At 40.0% G+C, this 20,399-nt stretch overlaps 1 protein-coding gene across 1 annotated transcript in view; it reads right to left on the bottom strand.

Annotated features, from left to right (window-relative positions):
• The window catches only part of BMP1 (bone morphogenetic protein 1), a 340,767-nt gene that overhangs the window by 65,127 nt on the left and 255,241 nt on the right, over positions 1-20,399 (bottom strand). Inside the window, exons 16-17 of the mRNA XM_053717959.1 lie at positions 6,953-7,078; positions 1,498-1,625 (exon numbers count right to left, since the gene is read on the bottom strand). Coding sequence (XP_053573934.1) covers positions 1,498-1,625; positions 6,953-7,078 — 254 coding nt within the window. The remainder of the gene's footprint in view (positions 1-1,497; positions 1,626-6,952; positions 7,079-20,399) is intronic.

Here is a 20,399-nt window from a genome sequence, read left to right as displayed (position 1 = left end):
AGGTCTAGTTACCCCCCTGCTCACAAGTCTATCTGTGCTGTAGATCATCTCATGTAAAGGTGGTTTAAGGCTAACAGTGACTCGCTTTTATGACTCATGTAAATGTCTTGATTAATGTTCTCTGTAGTTGTTATACCCAACGTCAGTGCTGAATAATACGTTGCCACTTTATAAATCTTCTAAACCAGTAGTTTTCAAAGTCTTACACAGTGGGCCTCCCATTTAGCAAAACTTTCAAGATTAGCCTACAATAACTGTTATTACTCTCAAAAGCACTCAGACAGCCACACAAACATCCACTCACGCAGTTACACAAATAAGAATAAAGTGTGTAGTACAGGGCACAGATGCACAGTCCTCTCTCTTGAATACTATCAGTGCAACAGCACAAGTCTCTTACACGCACGCGCACACACACGCACGCGCACACACACGCACTTACACATTCATTTTATTTACGGCCAGCATATGCTTTTAAACCTTCCCTATCTTTTGTCTTGGTGCTAAGAGGATGATTTTTCAGCACTGTACATACAAAAACACATGCAGCCCTTGAGCAGAACATGGAACACTGCTTGTACTGCACCCTCATACTGTAGTGCAATATAGGTTGTCATTAAAATATGCAGTCATTTATGTTTTATTTTCAATTAGACAAAAATAATTAAAACGTAATAATTGGTTCTTGCATTTCTGTCTGCCCCTTACTCTACTTTACGGCATGTTTTAAACTGCGTGTGGTTGAACTGAAGCAAGATGCGTGCTCTGCTATGTGTGTCCTGTCTGTGCCACAAACAACAGCGCACGCTCCTTGCTTCAGTTCAACCACACAAAGTTTAAAACATGTATTAAAGCAGAGTCCTCCCGCCAATAAAATACGCCGGTCACTGAGCTTCACTGCACTCTCCTTAGCACAGCCCCCCTGCACTGCTCACTCAGGAGGCATCCAGACAGACAAAAAAAATGCACTTACACTCTCACGCCTCCTATTATGTGCTCTTGTGCCCAACTGGGGAGGAGCACCTCACAATCTGAAAACAGCCGTTCTTAACTAACACAAATATATTGATATTTTCCTAATCAAAACCAAAGAAAATACACTTAAATAAAGTTATTAAGTATTACTAATAGAGTAAAAAATGACTGATAAAATAGTTGTCACTCAAAATCTAAAGAATAAATAAATAAAAAGTTCATAAATGTCTACCTTCCGTACTGCAACTCATGATGTCATAATTTCTGATGAGGTCATATGTTATGTAAAATGTGATTTAAAAAAATGATGAGTATGTCAATAGAGCATGTTTTTGTTATACTAAAAAGCCCTGTTAGTATCACTAGGGAGACATGGAAGGTATGCAAGAAGATATTATTTGAGGCTATTTTTGGTATTAAAAAAAAAATGGTGGCAAGTCCATGATCATATAACATACATTAGGAACATACACATTTAGTATATCAATCTTAGACATTAAGGGATTTATTGGAAAAGCTCACCAGTTTAACACGGTGCCCAGGGGTGGCTGCAACTTGCCATGTGCATACTTTCTTACTGGGGTACTTGTCGGGCCAGTTAGGGCTAGAAATGGTACCAATGCTTCCGGTGATTTTGTGGTCACAGCCGGCTACAAAGACATGTTATGGATCAACAGAAAAAGCTGAGAACATTTCAATGACATTTACGGTTATGCGAAAGAGACACAATGCGAAAAAGATAGACATTAAAATTACTTGATTTTTAATAAAATTGTGTTTGTTCCAGATGACTTGGAGAGGTCAATAAACATAAAATTATGCTTACCTGATAATTTTCTTTTCTTCTGATGGGAAGTGTCCACAGCTGCATTCATTACTTTTGGGAAATACAGAACCTGGACACCAGGAGGAGGCAAAGACACCCCAGCCAAAAGGCTTAAATACCTCCCCCTACTTCCCTTATCCCCCAGTCATTCTGCCAAGGGAACAAGGAATAGTAGGAGAAATATCAGGGTGAAAAAAGGTGCCAGAAGAACAAAAAAGTACAGCCGCCTCATAGATAAAAACACGGGCGGGAGATGTGGACTCTTTCCGTCAGAAGAAAAGAAAATTATCAGGTAAGCATAATTTATGTTTTTCTTCTTAAACGGGAAGAGTCCACAGCTGCATTCATTACTTTTGGGAAAACAATACCCAAGCTAGCGGACACTGAATGCAAACAACGGGTGGGTACAAAAGGCAGCCTCTTCGAAAGGCACCACAGCCTGAAATTACCCGACACCCTATCCGAGGAGTCAGCCCCGCGGCTCTCGACTCCCATTAAGGTACCCGGCCGAAAGACAAGGACCGCTACCTGCCCACAAAAGGGATAACAGATTCCCAGAAGAATCCAAAAGGAGCAATCCACATGGCTCATAAACCTAGAACAACCCACGGATAGTTACTTTGCGAACTTATGCATGTGGGTTACGATGATATACGTTAATTTATCAGTAAGTTCTTTATGTTACTGCTAAAGAATAAGTTCTACATTTTCTTATTGTACATACTTTCAGTTGTTGTGTGTATTTTGTATTATACCACAGAGATATTGTTTGGTAATAGGACCATATGCAGGGTTTTCAATCTGTTTATTACAGGTTGGTATTTGTAATAAAGGTATTGAATACATCAGTAGCATGACAATAATGACAGATGTTTTAAAGACAGAAGCAAGATTACGCAGAACACTGTGTATACCATTTCTGACATATTTTAATAGAGTATCATAGGGGTATGGTGTCTAATAAAGTTAGTATTTCTCTAGGGTTAAGTGGGTTGTTTATACATTTCTAGGGCAATAGATACCAGTGCTGTTTTAAGGAGGAAAGTAGTTTAATTTAGTTCACATTAGTATGTGTAGATTTTAAGGGTGCAGGAATAAAGGTTTCCAAATATTATGTGAAAGTCCGTTTCTATGAATGTATTACTTAAAAGTGTGTTATAGTAAAAGAGTAGTTGTGTGCACATATAGTTGAAGAGGTAGGTCACATAAATAAAAATGTAATAATAAAGTGAAGTGGATGTGAAGTAAATATAAAAAAAAAAAAAACTTAGTGATGGAGTGTCACAAATGAGTTGCCTTATTAAATATTGTGTATTATTGCTTACCAAGTGTGCATACAAACGGCATGCTACCGTGAGTCAGGGTAGACATTGTGCTTGGGTACAAAACCCCCTACCCTGCTCTTTTCCTCAAAGAAGAACACTTCCCAATGGAAGAGGGCTCCCAGCATCTATATATCAGAATCCATCATTTAACAGGAGCCCTGACAGGGTTCAAACCCCCAGCTTCCCGCTGCAGGAACGGTGGAACCAGTTACTACTCCACATCTCCCTTTCCAGGATTCTGAAAACGCAAGAAGGGAAAAACCCTTACAAGGCAAGAAAACCCACAGGTCGCCACAGATACTAAGGCAACTCCGAACCAGGAAAACCCATCCCCCACTCTAGGAGAGGAGACTAAAGCAACGGAAACCACCCTACCATAGAGGTGAGAATACTCGGCCATATCGCCACCCAGTTGAAAGACACCTGGAGTCTACAAGGAACATCAAATGCGCCAGAAGACCAGTAGGGACCCGTCAGAGAGACCTAGAACCTAAGCCACAAGCAGGTAGGCATTTCCATTAAAAACAGAGCCCCGTCCCCCTCGGAGAGGGGCAAGCGGGACCACAAACATCTAAGGTGAAACCGAACCGCCCACACCCATCCAGGGAGAGACATGGCCCTAGGCCAGAGTCCTCAAAAAAAAACTTAAACAACCGAAAAAACCAACTTCCTGAGGAACCCTAAGCTGCCTCCTATGAATAGGAGCACACCCTCTAAAGTCTGCAGACTTGGCAATCCAGCAACAGCCTCAAACCCAAGAGTCTGAAAGAACTCCAGAACAGTTTGAAAATTCTGCACTCAGTGCTCTCGGATCGCAAGGAATAATCAAGCGTAACCACGTGTTACACACACTGGCAAGGTAGCAACCAACACCCGAAGGTGAATGTTAACCCTGAACCTTACTTGCCACCCCAGAGAGATAGACGTAAAGCACACTCCACAAATTCCTTAACAGAACATCAAGGATAAATGGTCAACTACCTGACCCCAGAACTGCGACCGTCAGTAACCGACCTCGACTCTTCACTGGTACACCCCAAGGCTAGATTTGCAACAAGGACGCAGATAACACCTGAACATTGAAGACTATGGTCAGACCAAGGGTATAATATGGAACAGCCAGAGATCCTCGTAGGATCGATCTTCCGGAAAAAACAACCTTTAACAGGGTAAAAGCTGGAAGCCTTGAAGCTCCCCACAGAAGGCAGGAACCCCTTCACTCCACCTCTTAGAGTAATGCAACTCTGAGCAAAGGAAGAAGGACATGCCTGCTCTTCCAGACCAGATGACCCACCCAAGGCAGGAAGGGAGGAGACTCCACCAGTGCAAGAAAATGCTTAATAGGCCAAAGAGTCAGCATCCGGAAGAACCTCAAGTGAAAACGCAAATCGTTCACCACTTGGAACACCAGACCACATAGGTCACTCACATCTCCCAACTCCAAAGGAATGGAAACTACGGAGTTCCCAGGGACCTGAAGAACCATGATGATGTCTGCAAAAAACAGATCCGTATCCCAGGCGTATCTAAACACTAGGCCTCATACTTCGAATAGGACTCGAGCCTGGAGTCCATAGCAATAGGCCAAGTGACATTTAGAATCCGACAGGATTAAATCAGCACCACAAGGGTGCCATGAACCCCGATAACAGCAGAAAAGCGTCCAACCAGTACCTTCCTGGTATAAGGACACTCCAGAATTGCTCAAGAAAATTCGACCCGAAGGATCGATAAATGAACTAGAAAACATAATTCTATTATTCAAAAAGTGCGCAATATCCGTGAAAGTGCCCACGCGACCACAAAATCGGAAGTATCAGTTCCAGAGAAGAACGTTCTCACAAATGAAAATCTAACAGACATGAAATTAAGAAAAACAAATTAAACACATCCATCTGGAGAAAAAAAATAAAAGGAAGGCAGAACCCATCAGTGAATGAGAATGCCAACGGGACCAGCCGATCAGAGGCCCTATTCACCGAAGTTCAGAACTGGAACTGAAACATAAAGAAATAATAAAACAGAGACGTTAAGGAGATTGGACTTATTCCCAAACGTCGCATCCAATGTGCTATCCAGCATCTAAGGCCTCGGGATCCCTCTGGCCCACTAAGACTGGGATTCTCTAACATCGCCAAAACGTGCCTTAAAATGAACGAAGAGGCCAACGCTTCCCCAGGAGGCCGAACTGAATCAGGCGATCCCACGCCCGACGGGCCCTGGTTAACAGAACACGGACAGTATCTTAGAAATATTTCACCACTTGGGAGATATGAGTCAGTGCAATAGAAATGGCCATGCGGAACCGTGCCGTAACCTCTAGAGGAAAGAAGCCACCCTCCGGAGGAGTAAAGGCCTGCTTACGTAGCCGATAAAAGGTCTGGGGCACGCGCCTCACGGACATGGAAACCTCGAAAGGCGGATGACTCAACACACTCTAAGCTCCCTGATTCGGGAGAAGAGAGTACTCTAGAACGGCAATCGGAACATAACTGATGTGCATTGATTGCCCGGGCCATTTCATATTCATCACAAGACACATTCTCCGTATTGGAGACATCCGTGTGTAACATATCAGAATCCTCCATAATCTTAGGATTACAAAAATTATAAAAACTAACTACCACCCTTTTTACACCCCCAGTGGCTGGGGCATTCACCACCTCCTGTGAACCAGACAACTCACGAGCCTTTAGACTCTCTGTCGCACACAGACTGTCGCACAGTCAGCATATGGAAGTGAGAAACGAAACTGCACCCGTCACGATGTGGACCGTGCCAGTCACAAAAAAAAAAAAAGAGTGCGCAATCTCAAGAGATTGCATTATTAAGATAAGGCCGTTATGTTTCGTAAAGCCATGAGCCTAGGTATTGCTACACATTAACAGATAGAACCACATAAACATGATTAAAGCGCCCCCCCCCCCCTGTTCAATAACCCCCCTCAGGAGATATTAACCCATGATTCCTTATTAAGATAAAAGGAGTCCCACTGGGACCCTACCTTGTTTCGTTAACATTACATTCATATATTGAAATAAAATGAAACGATCTTACCAGAATCTATGCCGTGGAACAGGAACAAAGACCTTCAAGTGTGACAGATAGTAGCATTGCTTCTGACATAGACTTGAGTGAATAAAGGCAGGCAACGAAACTCGTCAACACCGATTACCAAGGAGCTGTTAATATGAGTCGGGATGGGTTTGCAGAAAAAACTCTCCCTGCATCTCCGGACTTTAACTTTCATCCATGCTCTCACTGAGAGGCTGACAGAATTACTTAAAACTCCAGTCCCATTATGAAGAGTACTACCCTCCATAAGAGACTATCTCAAACTTCTGACACTTCTCTGCCAACCTCCTGTGATGAAAGGCAAAGAATGACTGGGGGATGAGGGAAGTGGGGGAGGTATTTAAGCCTTTGGCTGGGGTGTATTTGCCTCCTCCTGATGGCCAGGTTCTGTATTTCCCAAAAGTAATGAATGCAGCTGTGGACTCTTCCCGTTTAAGAAGAAAAGTAAATTATGTATCCTACAAAGGCTGAATCTATTAGCTTGTTAAGGGAATTTGCAGCATTTTGAAAACCTAGGTGACAGTTTTAGCTTTTCTGGCCTCCAAAGAGGTCATTGAGTAGTATTGGTAGTACATAATAATCAATAAAGTAAAGCTTCAAAGAACTAGTATTAAGCATGAACACAATATACTGTACCATGCTGTTATGATTGTGGTGCACATGTGCTTACTTGAAGTGGATATCTATATGACAGTATGATGCATGTGTACATAAATGAGGACAAAATACTCTAAACATTAAATTGTGTTACCCTCCTTGCAGTCATGCATATTCTCATGCAGAGTGAAGCCACTTCGACACTGGCAGGTATAGCTGCCCATTGTGTTGGTACACTCATGCTGGCAACCCCCATTATCTCTGGAACACTCATCCTTATCTGAAAAAAAGGAAAAATAAAGCAATAAATCAATAGCGTAGTAAACATAAAGGGGAGAGTCCAAAAGGTAAAAATAGGGTGGGTAACCACCATCATAACCTCAAAGATGGCAGATATTGGTAATTTACCTTACCCCAACGTATTTTGGGAGCATGTGAGCTCAAGTAAAGGATAGATGGGTAAAGCTTATCACCATTTTCGTCATAATGCCCCCTATCACCTCCAATACCTGTGTACTGAAGAGGGGGCTTCCCACTCAGAAAGTCTGAGGAAGGAGAAAGCAAAAAACCACACCTCTTATCTTCCCCAAACTAGCTAGTCTCCCCTACAATGTCTTCATATTTATTAATCAACTGATGCTGCAGTTTAAAAAAAAATGATAAAAATAGATATTTATTAACTAAAATAACAATAAAAAGGTAACACAGCCGATTGCCATAACAGATCCTCCAACCCACAACAAATCAGTCCCAAATGTCTCTGAAGAAGGGAGGGGGCTAGACCGTTCTCCAATTCAATGGGGGTGAGGAATGGACGGATAAGAGTGTGGTGGCACAGGGAGAATAGGTGAGGGATGGCAGAAGGAAGATGAGTGGAGGGAATATTTGAGGAAGGCTGGGAGAAGGAGTAGAAGCTCTCATTAAGGAGGACGAGTCTTTTTCGATGTCCGGGTTCTGATTCGGGGACGACTTTTACGAGGTGCTTGATGTTGCTGTTGTCTTTGGTTCACTTCATTCAGCTGTGATAACTTCTGATTGTTCTTCTTTTCTGTAATGAGAGGGGGGAAGAGGAGGGGGAGGAGAAAGGTTGACAGAGGGAGTGCAAGAGAAAGGAAGAGTGTGGAAAGAATGGACAGAAATGGGTAACTGAAGATGGAGGGGGGTCAAAAGGAAGGGAAAAAGCAGAATAAATGGAGAGATCAGGGTACTGATAGAAGAATAAAAGCATTGAGAAGACAGAAATGCAGTGAAAATGTATAAGAAAAAGGAAGGAAAAATAGGAAAAAGGAGAAAATGACAGACAAGGAGTGAGTGGGAGGGGCAAGTGTAACGGTTTCCTTGTGATGATCCATGATTCAGAGCTGGGAGTCAGAAGCTGTAGAGAGCACGTGCAGGACAGGAGGGAGACATAAAGCAATTAGGGGTCATGCAGCCTCATGCCAAGCACCTCATGCAGCTAAGTCAAATTAACTTCTCTTTCCCTAATTCATATAACGCCTTATACAGAAAAGTTATCATTTGTTAACTATAACTAGCTGTCCAGTTCCACTACCTGCTAAAATGTAATTAATATGTTTTCTTCTAACTACCCGACATGTATCACCCATTAATCTACTAGGCCCATCTGTTTTATGCCTTTGCTGCTTTTTAGTCTAATTGCATTCTTGTTTAGTGGCTTATATAAAAAGTTAATGACGGCTCCCAATGACCTTCAGCAACTCAGTACTAAACTGGCCATTTCTGTTTAAGAAGAAATAGCCTAGCCTCTTGATTATAATAAACAGTTATGGTGCCCTGAAGACATGAGCGGAGAAATCCCTAGTTTATGTCACTGTGCCAATCTGCTCTAGCTAGAGATATGTATACCTTTCATGATCATCTGTGTTATATCTGTACCGTTCTCTAACTAAAGGGTGAAGAAAGAAAAAAAATCAAGACACAGCTATGAAAATATATATATATATCTCAAGTGGCACGCTAACAGTTACATGTGAGCAATAAGGGGTGTGTCGCTGCTCTTTGCCCACACCGGAAGTAGCGCACGTATTAAAGGACCAGTCAACACAGTAGATTTGCATAATCAACAATTGCAAGATAACAAGACAATACAATAGAACTTCAAATGAGTAGTAGATTTTTTTTTTCCTGACAATTTTAAAAGTTATGTCTTTTTTCCACTCCCCCTGTACCATGTGAAAGCCATCAGCCAATCACAAATGCATACACGTACCATGTGACAGCCGTCATCCATTCACAAATGCATACACACTTATTCTTGCACATGCTCAGTAGGAGCTGGTGACTCAAAAAGTTTAAATATAAAAAGATTGTGCCCATTTAGTTAATGGAAGTAAATTGGAAAGTTGTTTAAAATGGCATGCTCTATCTGAATAATGAAATTTAAATTTTGATTGAGTGTCCCTTTAATAGTTGAAAGCAAATGCATTCGCTCAAGTGCAATTGAATTGAATGCGTGTTGGGATAGCGTGACTTTAGAGCTCTGGTTAACTGTTACTCTAAAAAAATAAAAATATATATTGCTTTTTTTGTAAAATAAAACATAATTTATGTAAGAACTTAGCTGATAAATTCATTTCTTTCATATTAGCAAGAGTCCATGAGCTAGTGACGTATGGGATATACATTCCTACCAGGAGGGGCAAAGTTTCCCAAACCTCAAAATGCCTATAAATACACCCCTCACCACACCCACAATTCAGTTTAACGAATAGCCAAGAAGTGGGGTCATAAGAAAAGAGCGAAAGCATCAAATAAGGAATTGGAATAATTGTGCTTTATACAAAAAAATCATAACCACCACAAAAAGGGTGGGCCTCATGGACTCTTGCTAATATGAAAGAAATGAATTTATCAGGTAAGTTCTTACATAAATTATGTTTTCTTTCATGTAATTAGCAAGAGTCCATGAGCTAGTGACGTATGGGATAATAAATACCCAAGATGTGGAACTTCCACGCAAGAGTCACTAGAGAGGGAGGGATAAAATAAAGACAGCCAATTCCGCTGAAAAATTAATCCACTACCCAAATCAAAAAGTTTAAATTTTTATAATGAAAAAAACGAAATTATAAGCAGAAGAATCAAACTGAGACAGCTGCCTGAAGTACCATTCTACCAAAACTGCTTCTCTAGCACAAACTTACTTCACCACCTCCACGGGAGGCAAAGTTTGTTAAACTGAATTGTGGGTGTGGTGAGGGGTGTATTTATAGGCATTTTGAGGTTTGGGAAACTTTGCCCCTCCTGGTAGGAATGTATATCCCATACGTCACTAGCTCATGGACTCTTGCTAATTACATGAAAGAAAAAGTGCCGGTACTCATTCATTATTGAATGATATATTGTACTCAGTAACTTTGAGAAAAGCAAAAGGGACAAAGTTATTTACAATGCTTGATATATGTTGCAGCCCCCTCTTGTGAAAACTAGTGTATTTACATGATGGCCAAGGTATTGATCTGGGCCCATTTTGGTATATTTCATGCTAAAATTTTGCTACCAAATGCGATCATATATAAAAAAAAATTAACATTTTCACAAACTTTTGGTTTCTTACTGAAATTATTTATATACACACACACACACACACACACACACATCTACACAAACAAATACCTTCACAGGACAAGGGTGTAATCTTGCAATCTTCAGTGTAAATAGCACAAACAGGATACACTTTCTGCATTTATCATGCAAATCTTTTATTGTGAACGTTTTCAGGGTTATCACCCCTTCTTCAGACATTTGAGGAATGGGTGACAACCCCAAAAACGTTCAAAATAAAGTTTTGCATGTTAAATCCAGAGAGTGCATTATTTATACACACACTCTTATACACACACACTGTATATACACACACACTAGACATGAAGGAGTTTGATGCTACAAAAACATCAAATTCCAATGGCCAAATGTGATCCCCATAGGAGTATGTGGTTAAGTCACTCAGACCATACATATTTAAAGAGAAAGAAAAACTCAGTAGTTGTAATGTAAGAGAAAAATAAATACTCCGTAAAATATTGGCAGCCTCAGGTCCATGATATGAGCATAATGGGTCTTTTTCATTGTAGAGGAAAAAGCAGATCAGACTCAAGAGTTGCTGATTTAGGATAAAGGGAAGAAGGAGCCATGATTTATGAGATGACCTAATAGTTACATTTAACATTTATGTTTAAACAAGGGAGTATAAAGTTGGCAATGTTCATATGTCCTTACTTAATAACCATACTCGGGCAGGAATGAATACCGCCCAGTGCTCAGGATGGAATTTTTAAAATAGCATTATTATTACGGTGTTAAGACTATGTCTATGGGATGAATTTCCCTGACACACACATTATAGATTGGCTGTTACATGAAACATTTCAAAGAAAAATTATACAAGGGGAGTTCACTTCAAGGTTCCATGTAATCTACTCTAATAACCTGACAAGGCAGCTGTAAGTATTGCTGAATAAATGTGCATTCTATGTATTCTCAAGAAAACTCACTTTAAAAGGGACATGAAAATCAAACATTTTCTATCATGATTTAGATAGAACATACAATGTTAGTTAATTTTCCAGTTTACATCTATTATCAAATTTGCTTCATTCTCTTGGTATCATTTGTAGGAGGAGCAGCAATGCACTACTGGTTTCTAACTGAACACATAGGTGAGCCAATGGCAATCGGTATATATATGCAGCCACCAATCAACAGCTAGAACCTAGGTTCTTTGCTGCTTCTGAGCTTACCTAGATAAACCTTTCAAGCAAAGGATAACAAAAGAAGCAAGAAAATGAAATAATAGAAGTAAATTGGAATTGTTCTGTCTGAATCATGAGATCATTTTTCCTGGTTTCATGTCCCTTTAAATTCCTATTTTTTCTCTTTGCTGCATGTTAAGGTATTTTTTTTTCTGCAATTCTAAGCTGAACTAGATTTAAGACGTTTGCAGGTACCGTTAATGGCAGAACCCAGTAGGTTTAAGTTAAATACTTAGGGGGATATTTATCAAAGGTCTGGCGGACCTGATCCAACAGTGCGGATCAGGTCCGCCAGACCTCGCTGAATGCGGAGAGGAATACGCTCTCCGTATTCATCATTGCACCAGCAGCTCTTGTGAGCAGCTGTTGCAACGCCGCCCCCTGCAGATTTGTGGCTAATAACTGCTTCATAACTGCAGTTACTGGCGAGCCAAACACGGGCTCTCAAGCTCCCTCCGGAGTTTGATAAATGGGCCCCTTAGACAGTGGGCCTTCCTTTTGGTGAAACTTTCAATAAGGGCCACCTCTGCAATAAATGTTATTAAAATATTTTTAAATCTTTTTAAATGCTTGTAATTTATTTCTTAAAAATACCAAATACAGACAAATTAAAGACAATCTCATGGAAACACACAAACATATAGCCAAATGAAAATCTATCTATCTATCCATCCATCCATCCATCCATCTATCTACACATATATACAGTGTTCTTCCCAGGATCTTTTTAGTGGGTGCACAATCCAGCTAATTTTACTGACCACTCAGCTAAAATTTTAGCCAATATTAAGCTAAAAGTAGCCATTATTAAAAAATTTAATTTTTTTACACCACAAATTATCTTAACATTTCTGTGGAGAACACTGAACTGTGGGTGGGCTTTTAGAGAGGATAGGGCAGATGTGGAAGGAGTACATTGGCACTTCCACCAGTGCTAGGCCTGCTGCCCCGCCGGTCACGCAATGTGCCTGGGTTCAGCGGCTTCGCCTGTTGTGCGCTACTCTCTCAGGAGGCCTTAAAAAGGCAGTAAACCGAGTAAAGGGGGAGAAAAAAACCAGAAAAACTAGAAAGTGTTGAAAATTGCATGCTCTATGTAAATCATGATAAGAAAAATGTTGGGTTTCATATCCCATTAATGGACTCGCTATTCAAATTTACTTCTATTACTAATTCTGCTTAATTTTCTTGCAATACCTTTGATAAAGAGTACACCTAGGTGAGTTCAGCAGTGTGCGTGTGCATTTAACCACCCGACAGCAGCGTGCGTGTGCATTTAACCATCCCGACAGCAGCGTGCGTGTGCATTTAACCACCCGACAGCAGCGTGTGTGTGCATTTAACCATCCGACAGCAGCGTGCGTGTGCATTTAACCATCCGACAGCAGCGTGCGTGTGCATTTAACCATCCGACAGCAGTGTGTGTGTGCATTTAACCATCCGACAGCAGTGTGCGTGTGCATTTAACCATCCGACAGCAGTGTGCGTGTGCATTTAACCATCCGACAGCAGTGTGCGTGTGCATTTAACCATCCGACAGCAGTGTGCGTGTGCATTTAACCATCCGACAGCAGTGTGCGTGTGCATTTAACCATCCGACAGCAGTGTGCGTGTGCATTTAACCATCCGACAGCAGTGTGCGTGTGCATTTAACCATCCGACAGCAGTGTGCGTGTGCATTTAACCATCCGACAGCAGTGTGCGTGTGCATTTAACCATCCGACAGCAGTGTGCGTGTGCATTTAACCATCCGACAGCAGTGTGCGTGTGCATTTAACCATCCGACAGCAGTGTGCGTGTGCATTTAACCATCCGACAGCAGTGTGTGTGTGCATTTAACCATCCGACAGCAGTGTGCGTGTGCATTTAACCATCCGACAGCAGTGTGCGTGTGCATTTAACCATCCGACAGCAGTGTGCGTGTGCATTTAACCATCCGACAGCAGTGTGCGTGTGCATTTAACCATCCGACAGCAGTGTGTGTGTGCATTTAACCATCCGACAGCAGTGTGTGTGTGCATTTAACCATCCGACAGCAGTGTGCGTGTGCATTTAACCATCCGACAGCAGTGTGCGTGTGCATTTAACCATCCGACAGCAGTGTGTGTGTGCATTTAACCATCCGACAGCAGTGTGTGTGTGCATTTAACCATCCGACAGCAGTGTGTGTGTGCATTTAACCATCCGACAGCAGTGTGCATGTGCATTTAACCATCCGACAGCAGTGTGCGTGTGCATTTAACCATCCGACAGCAGTGTGCGTGTGCATTTAACCATCCGACAGCAGTGTGCGTGTGCATTTAACCATCCGACAGATGGTTACTGGGTAATAAGTTTAAAAAAGTGAAGCCCTGGGTTTCTTAAATCTTTTTAGCTGTGGAATTTGATAAGTGAAAAATTACCCCATAAGTGTGTCTTTAAATGAACATTATACCCACATGTTGAAACACTTGAAAGTGATGCAGCAAAGCTATTAAAAGTGGATTAGATACTCTCCAAATTGCAGGACAAAAGACACAAACCTCCTATCATCAATAACTAAAGTTAGGGCGGACTTTAACAGTACACTCACAAGGGAGGCTCAGAGCATAGCATTAAAATTAAAGGGACACTGTACCCAAATTTTTTCTTTTGTGATTTAGATAGAGCATGCAATTTTAAGCAACTTTCTAATGTACTCCTATTATCAAATTTTCTTCATTCCCTTGGTATGTTTATTTGAAAAGCAAGAATTTAAGTTTAGATGCCGGCCCATTTTTGGTGAACAACCTGGGTTGTCCTTGATGATTGAACAGCACCAATAAACAAATGCTGTCCATGGTTCTGAACCACAAATTTGCTGGCTCCTTAGCTTAGATGACTTCTTTTTCAAATAAAGATATCAAGAGAACAAAGAAAAATTGATAACATAAGTAAATTAGAAAGTATCCCTTTAAGGAAAACTTTCTTTTTTGAGGGAAACAGAACTGGTTCAATGCTAGCAAGGGCCCTGAGGACTAAAACTGGTCAAACATGTACACAAAATACAAAAACAGAATGGTATGGATACATATGACAGTAAGGAAATTGCGGATAGCTTTAGAGACTTTTATGCAAGACTTTACAATTTAAAACAAGTAGGCACACGGACACACTTTGAGGAACTGGAACAATATATCCAGACAGCCAGCTTAAATCCTTTGACATCAACTCAAAGGAGAGACTTAGATATGCCAATAACCTTAAAAGAAATTCTGACCCTTATCTCCCATCTCCCAGCGGGAAAAAGCCCAGGCCCAGATGGGTTTACTAATTCGTATTATAAAACCTTTAAGCATCTTCTAGCCCCTCACCTATTGACCTTGTTCCAGGCCATAGACAATAACTTAAAATTCGCACCCGACATGTTAATAGCGCACATTTCGGTTATATTAAAACCAGAGAAACCACAGGAACTACCGGGTAGCTACAAACCTATCTCTTTACTTAATTCGGACATAAAGATATTTAGCAAAATTATAGCAAACCGTATTAACACAGTATTAAATTATACACACTGACCAGGTAGACTTTACGCCCCGTCGAGAATGCTATCGAAATACACAAAGTTTAACAATATACTAGCAGTTATAATGACGACGGATGCAGAAAAAGCATTCGATAGGACAAATTGGCATTTTCTCAAAAAAAACAGAGATATTTGGATTTGGAACCAAAATGATAGATAGAGTATGTAGCCTTAATACTTGCCCAAGTGCCAGAGTCAGAGTAAATGGCATGCTTTCGGATCCTTTTTCTATCCAAAACGGTACGCGACAAGGGTGCCCTCTCTCTCCTATTCTGTTTATATTGTCAATGGAGGTTTTTGCAGCCCACATACGCGCCAATAAAGATATACAAGGCATCACTATAGGACCCAACAAATTTAAAATAGCTATGTACGCGGACAACGTCCTTTTTTCGGTATCCTCTCCTAGTAGTACCATCCCAACAATACTTTGTGAAATCGAGAGATTCGGTGCCTTCTCAAATTTTTTAGTAAATCAAACTAAATCAGAAGTCCTGAATATATCACTTAGCTCATCTGAGTTTCGTGACCTCTCGTGAGTTTGTCCTCTACGTTTACAGTCAGAATCAGTTAGGTACTTGGGTATCCACCTCTCTCCAAATCCCTCCATCCTTTTTAAGAAAAATTACGAGTCTTTGTTTAGCACTATATCAAGAGACCTTAATACTTGGGCAACTAAAACACTCTCATGGTGGGGTAGGATACACTCTATTAAAATGACGATACTACCCAAAATTCTATACCTACTACAAGCCCTACCAATCCACCTCCCCTCCTGGTTCTTAACTCGGATACAAGGACAGCTAAATACCTACGTATGGGGTAAGAGTAGACCTAGGGTAAACAGAAACACTCTATACAGGCCTACAATCACGGGTGGTGTGGGATTACCAAAAATAGAGGAATATTATCATGCAGTGACGCTGCAGAGAATTTTAGACTGGTTTGGTTCAACACCACACAAAGCATGGGTGTCCATTGACTCCCATATCTTACAAGTCCCATTCGTGAAAGCGTTATGTTGGGTCCCCCCGGATCTGAGACCAACGCAATGTGGACATTTAGACATACATAAACACATTTTTAAAGAATGGGAGAAAATAAAAACTCTATACCCTCATATCATCTATTAGATCTCCACTATTTCCAATAGTTCTTAACACGGAGATGGTGGGGGGTTTAGATAAGGGATTTAGAAGACTTAAAGAATGGGGATATACGATTCCTCTGTGCAGATTTTTAGAGGAAGGGAAATTATTGGACAGACACAGGTTAGAGACTATTGCAGACGGACGGTTTACACATTGGCTTAAATATGCACAACTTCAGCATTTCTTACAAACATCCCCCCATAGGAAGGAGTTTCTCCGCTCATTGACCCCCTTTGAAAGATTATGTGACAGAGTGACAGCAGTCCAGAGTCCTCTATCATTATCTCGCCGACTTTTATTAGAACCTCAAAACATTACATTACCAAACTTCACAACAAGATGGGCACATGACCTTCACACTGATATTGAAGCCTATTTTCCACAGAACGAAAAAATCCTCTACCTCCCCACAAATACTTGAAATGAATTACAAACTTTTATCTCGTTGGTACCTAACTCCGACCAGATTGAACACTATATATCCAGACTCTTCACGAATGTGCTGGAGAGGTTGTGGCGATCAGGGCAGCCTACTACATATGTGGTGGGATTGCCCCTTAATAAAAAGATTATGGAAGGAAGTGGAGGCATATCTACAGAAATTAGTGGGAGACACATTTCGGCTAACATCTAGAATAGCACTACTAAAATGATACCACCCATATTTCATGTAAGTTGAGATCCCTTATAATACAGATAGGGCTGAATGGGGCTTGATCCTTAATAGCTAAGGCATGGAAGACATCATCTTCCCCAACTAAGGAGATGTGGATTGAAAGAACGACTGAACTCATAAGTTTAGAGGAGTATGGGTTTTTAAAACTGAATAAGCTCCCCTTCTTTTTGGATGCTAAATTTTTATGGGAAAATATACGCTTGCCACCTTAACATACAACACAATAATAGACTCCCACAGGTATCGAGAACACCAGCAAAGATATAGACTTGTTCCCCCCCGGCTCAAGGACCCAGGTTGATCCAGATAATGTTCGTTGACAATAGGTGAGTTAGTCCAGTAAGAGATAATAGATAAGAGTGATAGTTTTTGTGGTTTGGAGTGATGCAACATTTATATGTGATATGTATTAACTATGGAACACTGAGTTAGTTAGTAGAGTAGTAGTTAAGTTGCTTTTGTAATTCTGCTGAACAGCATAACTAGATATAATTGCAGACAAATACAATGTACAATGACTGTTTATGTAAAATGAAAATATAATAAATAAATAAAATAAAAAAGTGGATTAGAAAATATGACATGAACATCTTTATGTAAACATACTATTGTAAAGGGACTTTAAGCAGCCAATCAGGATACTAGTCCAAGGACTTGCAAGGGAGCGTGCATCTGGAATGTGCAGCACAGTCATGTGTTTTTTCTATTCAGTTTAAAGGGACAGTCTACTCAAAATTAAACTTTCATGATTCAGATAGGACATGCAATTTTAAACCACTTTCCAATTTACTTTAATCATATTTGCTTTGTTCCCTTGGTGGTATTTTTGAAAAGCTAAACCTAGGTAGGCTCAAACTGATTTCTAAACCATTGAAAACCACCTCTTAGCTCAGAGCATTTTGAAAGTTTTTCACAGTTAGACAGTACTAGTTCATGTATGTACTACACCTAACATTGCGCTCACCCCTGTGGAGTTATTTAGGAGTCAGTACACTGCATGTCTTTCAAAAGCACTTAGATAAGGGGGCAGTCTGCAGAGGCTTAGATACAAGGTAATCACAGAGGTAAAACATATTAATATAACTGTGTTGGTTATGCAAAACCAGGGAATGGGTAATAAAAGGGATTATCTATCTTTTTAAAAAATAAAAATTCTGGTGTAGACTGTCCCTTTAAGAAAGTTTACTATGAAATCTCACAAGATTTCAGTTAAATCTCATGAGATTACAGCAAAACATAGCATAGCATACCTCAGCACTGCTGATGGGCTATTTTTTTTTTACAACTGGAAGCTGGACAGCAGCTGAAGTAGAACTGTTCAAAGGGCATTTACTCTTGTAAGCTGGATTTTTTTAAGGTAAAATATCTTCCCTTTTTACATAGAGATGCTCAGGTGATATTTTCTTGTCAGCTTTTTACAGTTAGGCTGCATCACTTTCAAGTGATTTAGCATAGGGGTATTATTTCCCTTTAAGTATTGAAAATTTGGACAATGCTACAGTAAACACGTCAGGCACATGTATAGAGCCATTTTTGTCCTAAAACAACAACGAAAAAGGTGCTGTCAAACAAACAAGAAAATGCCTCGTTGGCTGCAGTTAAGATGTTGTATTGCTGTTAATTTTCAAAAATAGATTTTGTTCAACCCTTCAATTTGTTTAACGTGATAAATCCCTCATAAAATCTAGACTTCTTCAAACATAACTTTTTTTTTTTTTTTTTTTTTTTAAGGTCCACTTGTACCAAGTCAGAAAAGACAGAGTTTTAGGAATTTAAATATTTCAGTTTTACAGTTACAGGGACTATTTTGCTTTGAGCACTATATATTCCTTATAGAGCTATAATTATATTATTACAGCTAATAGCCAATATAAGAGCGAAGAGCAGCGATCGATTGAATCAAATAAAGGAGCTCTCTTCATGAAGTATCGTATACTTCATGAATGAAAGTGCCCTTTATTTGTATCAATAATAAATACTAGTGTTTGTAAAACGCTAGGATTTACTTTCACTTTTAAATGAAAAACTTAAGATTTGGATAATGCATGCATTTTTAAAGAGATTTTCCAATTTACTTTCAATTATCAAATTCTGCAGTTTTATCTGCACACTTTCTGAGGCACCAGCTACTATTGAGTGTGTGTAATTTTACTGTGTTTAAATCATCTAATTTCGCCTTCAGCAGGTCAAAATGTATATGCCTTTCAGCCATGCATATTTTAATGTTGCAATATTCTCCTTTTTAATGTTCTTCAATGGATATAATTAGACTTTTTGTCTATTACCTTTTTTAAAGAGTTTGAATATTTAGCTTATGTAATAAAGTTAGCAAAACAGGCTAAAATTATGAATCCATATAACCTTCTGTAAATAGTTTTCTTTGACATTTAACAACTGTGTATTATGTCACATTTATTGTGATGCATATTTTTAAAATGTATCAAAAAATGGAATGTTTTCAAATACATATTTAAAAAACTTTTTATTTGATCTATATTTTTAATTTAAGAACATATTGGGGGCATTTATTAACCCGGGTTGGAAAAAGTTCACCTCCATTCAAGGGAAGAGAGGCAGCATCCTCCGCCTCCTGCTCTTGTGCAACCAATTGTGCAAGAATGAGTTTACTGGCTTCCCCGATTCCTGCTCTTGTGCAACCAATTGTGCAAGAATGAGTTTTACTGGCTTCCCTGATTCCTGCTCTTGTGCAACCAATTGTGCAAGAATGAGTTTACTGGCTTCCCCGATTCCTGCTCTTGTGCAACCAATTGTGCAAGAATGAGTTTTTTACTGGCTTCCCTGATTCCTGCTCTTGTGCAACCAATTGTGCAAGAATGAATTTTACTGGCTTCCCGATTCCTGCTCTTGTGCAACCAATTGTGCAAGAATGAGTTTTACTGGCTTCCCGATTCCTGCTCTTGTGCAACCAATTGTGCAAGAATGAGTTTTATGACCACGGCTTCCTAACCTGCCACTGCAGCCTTGCATTAGCAAGCCTTCCCCACAAGGGCTCTGAAATAGTCTCCAAAGATTTATAAAATGGATCCCATAGTCTCTGTAAATGCAGGTTAATTAGAGCCTTAAAGGGATACTGAACCCAAATTGATTTATTTACCCAGGTGCTGAACCAAAGATCAATTTTTCTTCGTTCTCTTGGTAACTTTTTTAATAAAGCAGGAATGCAAGCTTACGAGCCGGCCCATCTTTGGTTCAGCACCTGGGTAACTCTTGCTGATTGGTGGCTAAATTCAGCCACGAAGAAGCAAGTGCTATCCAGGGTGCAGAACCAAAAATGTAAGCTTACATTCCAGCTTTTTCAAATAAAGATACCAAGAGAACGAAGAAAAATTGATAAATAAGAGTACATTAGAAAGTTGCTTAAAATTGCCTGCTTTATCTGAATCATGAAAGAACAATTTGGGCTCAGTGTCCCTTTAATGGACCGTTAAATACAGTAG

This window comes from Bombina bombina, chromosome 6 (assembly GCF_027579735.1).
Source record: "Bombina bombina isolate aBomBom1 chromosome 6, aBomBom1.pri, whole genome shotgun sequence".
In the NCBI taxonomy this organism is placed as follows: Eukaryota; Metazoa; Chordata; class Amphibia; order Anura; family Bombinatoridae; genus Bombina; species Bombina bombina.
Note: the sequence above shows the minus strand (reverse complement) of the source record. Positions and strands in the feature narration are given on the sequence as shown.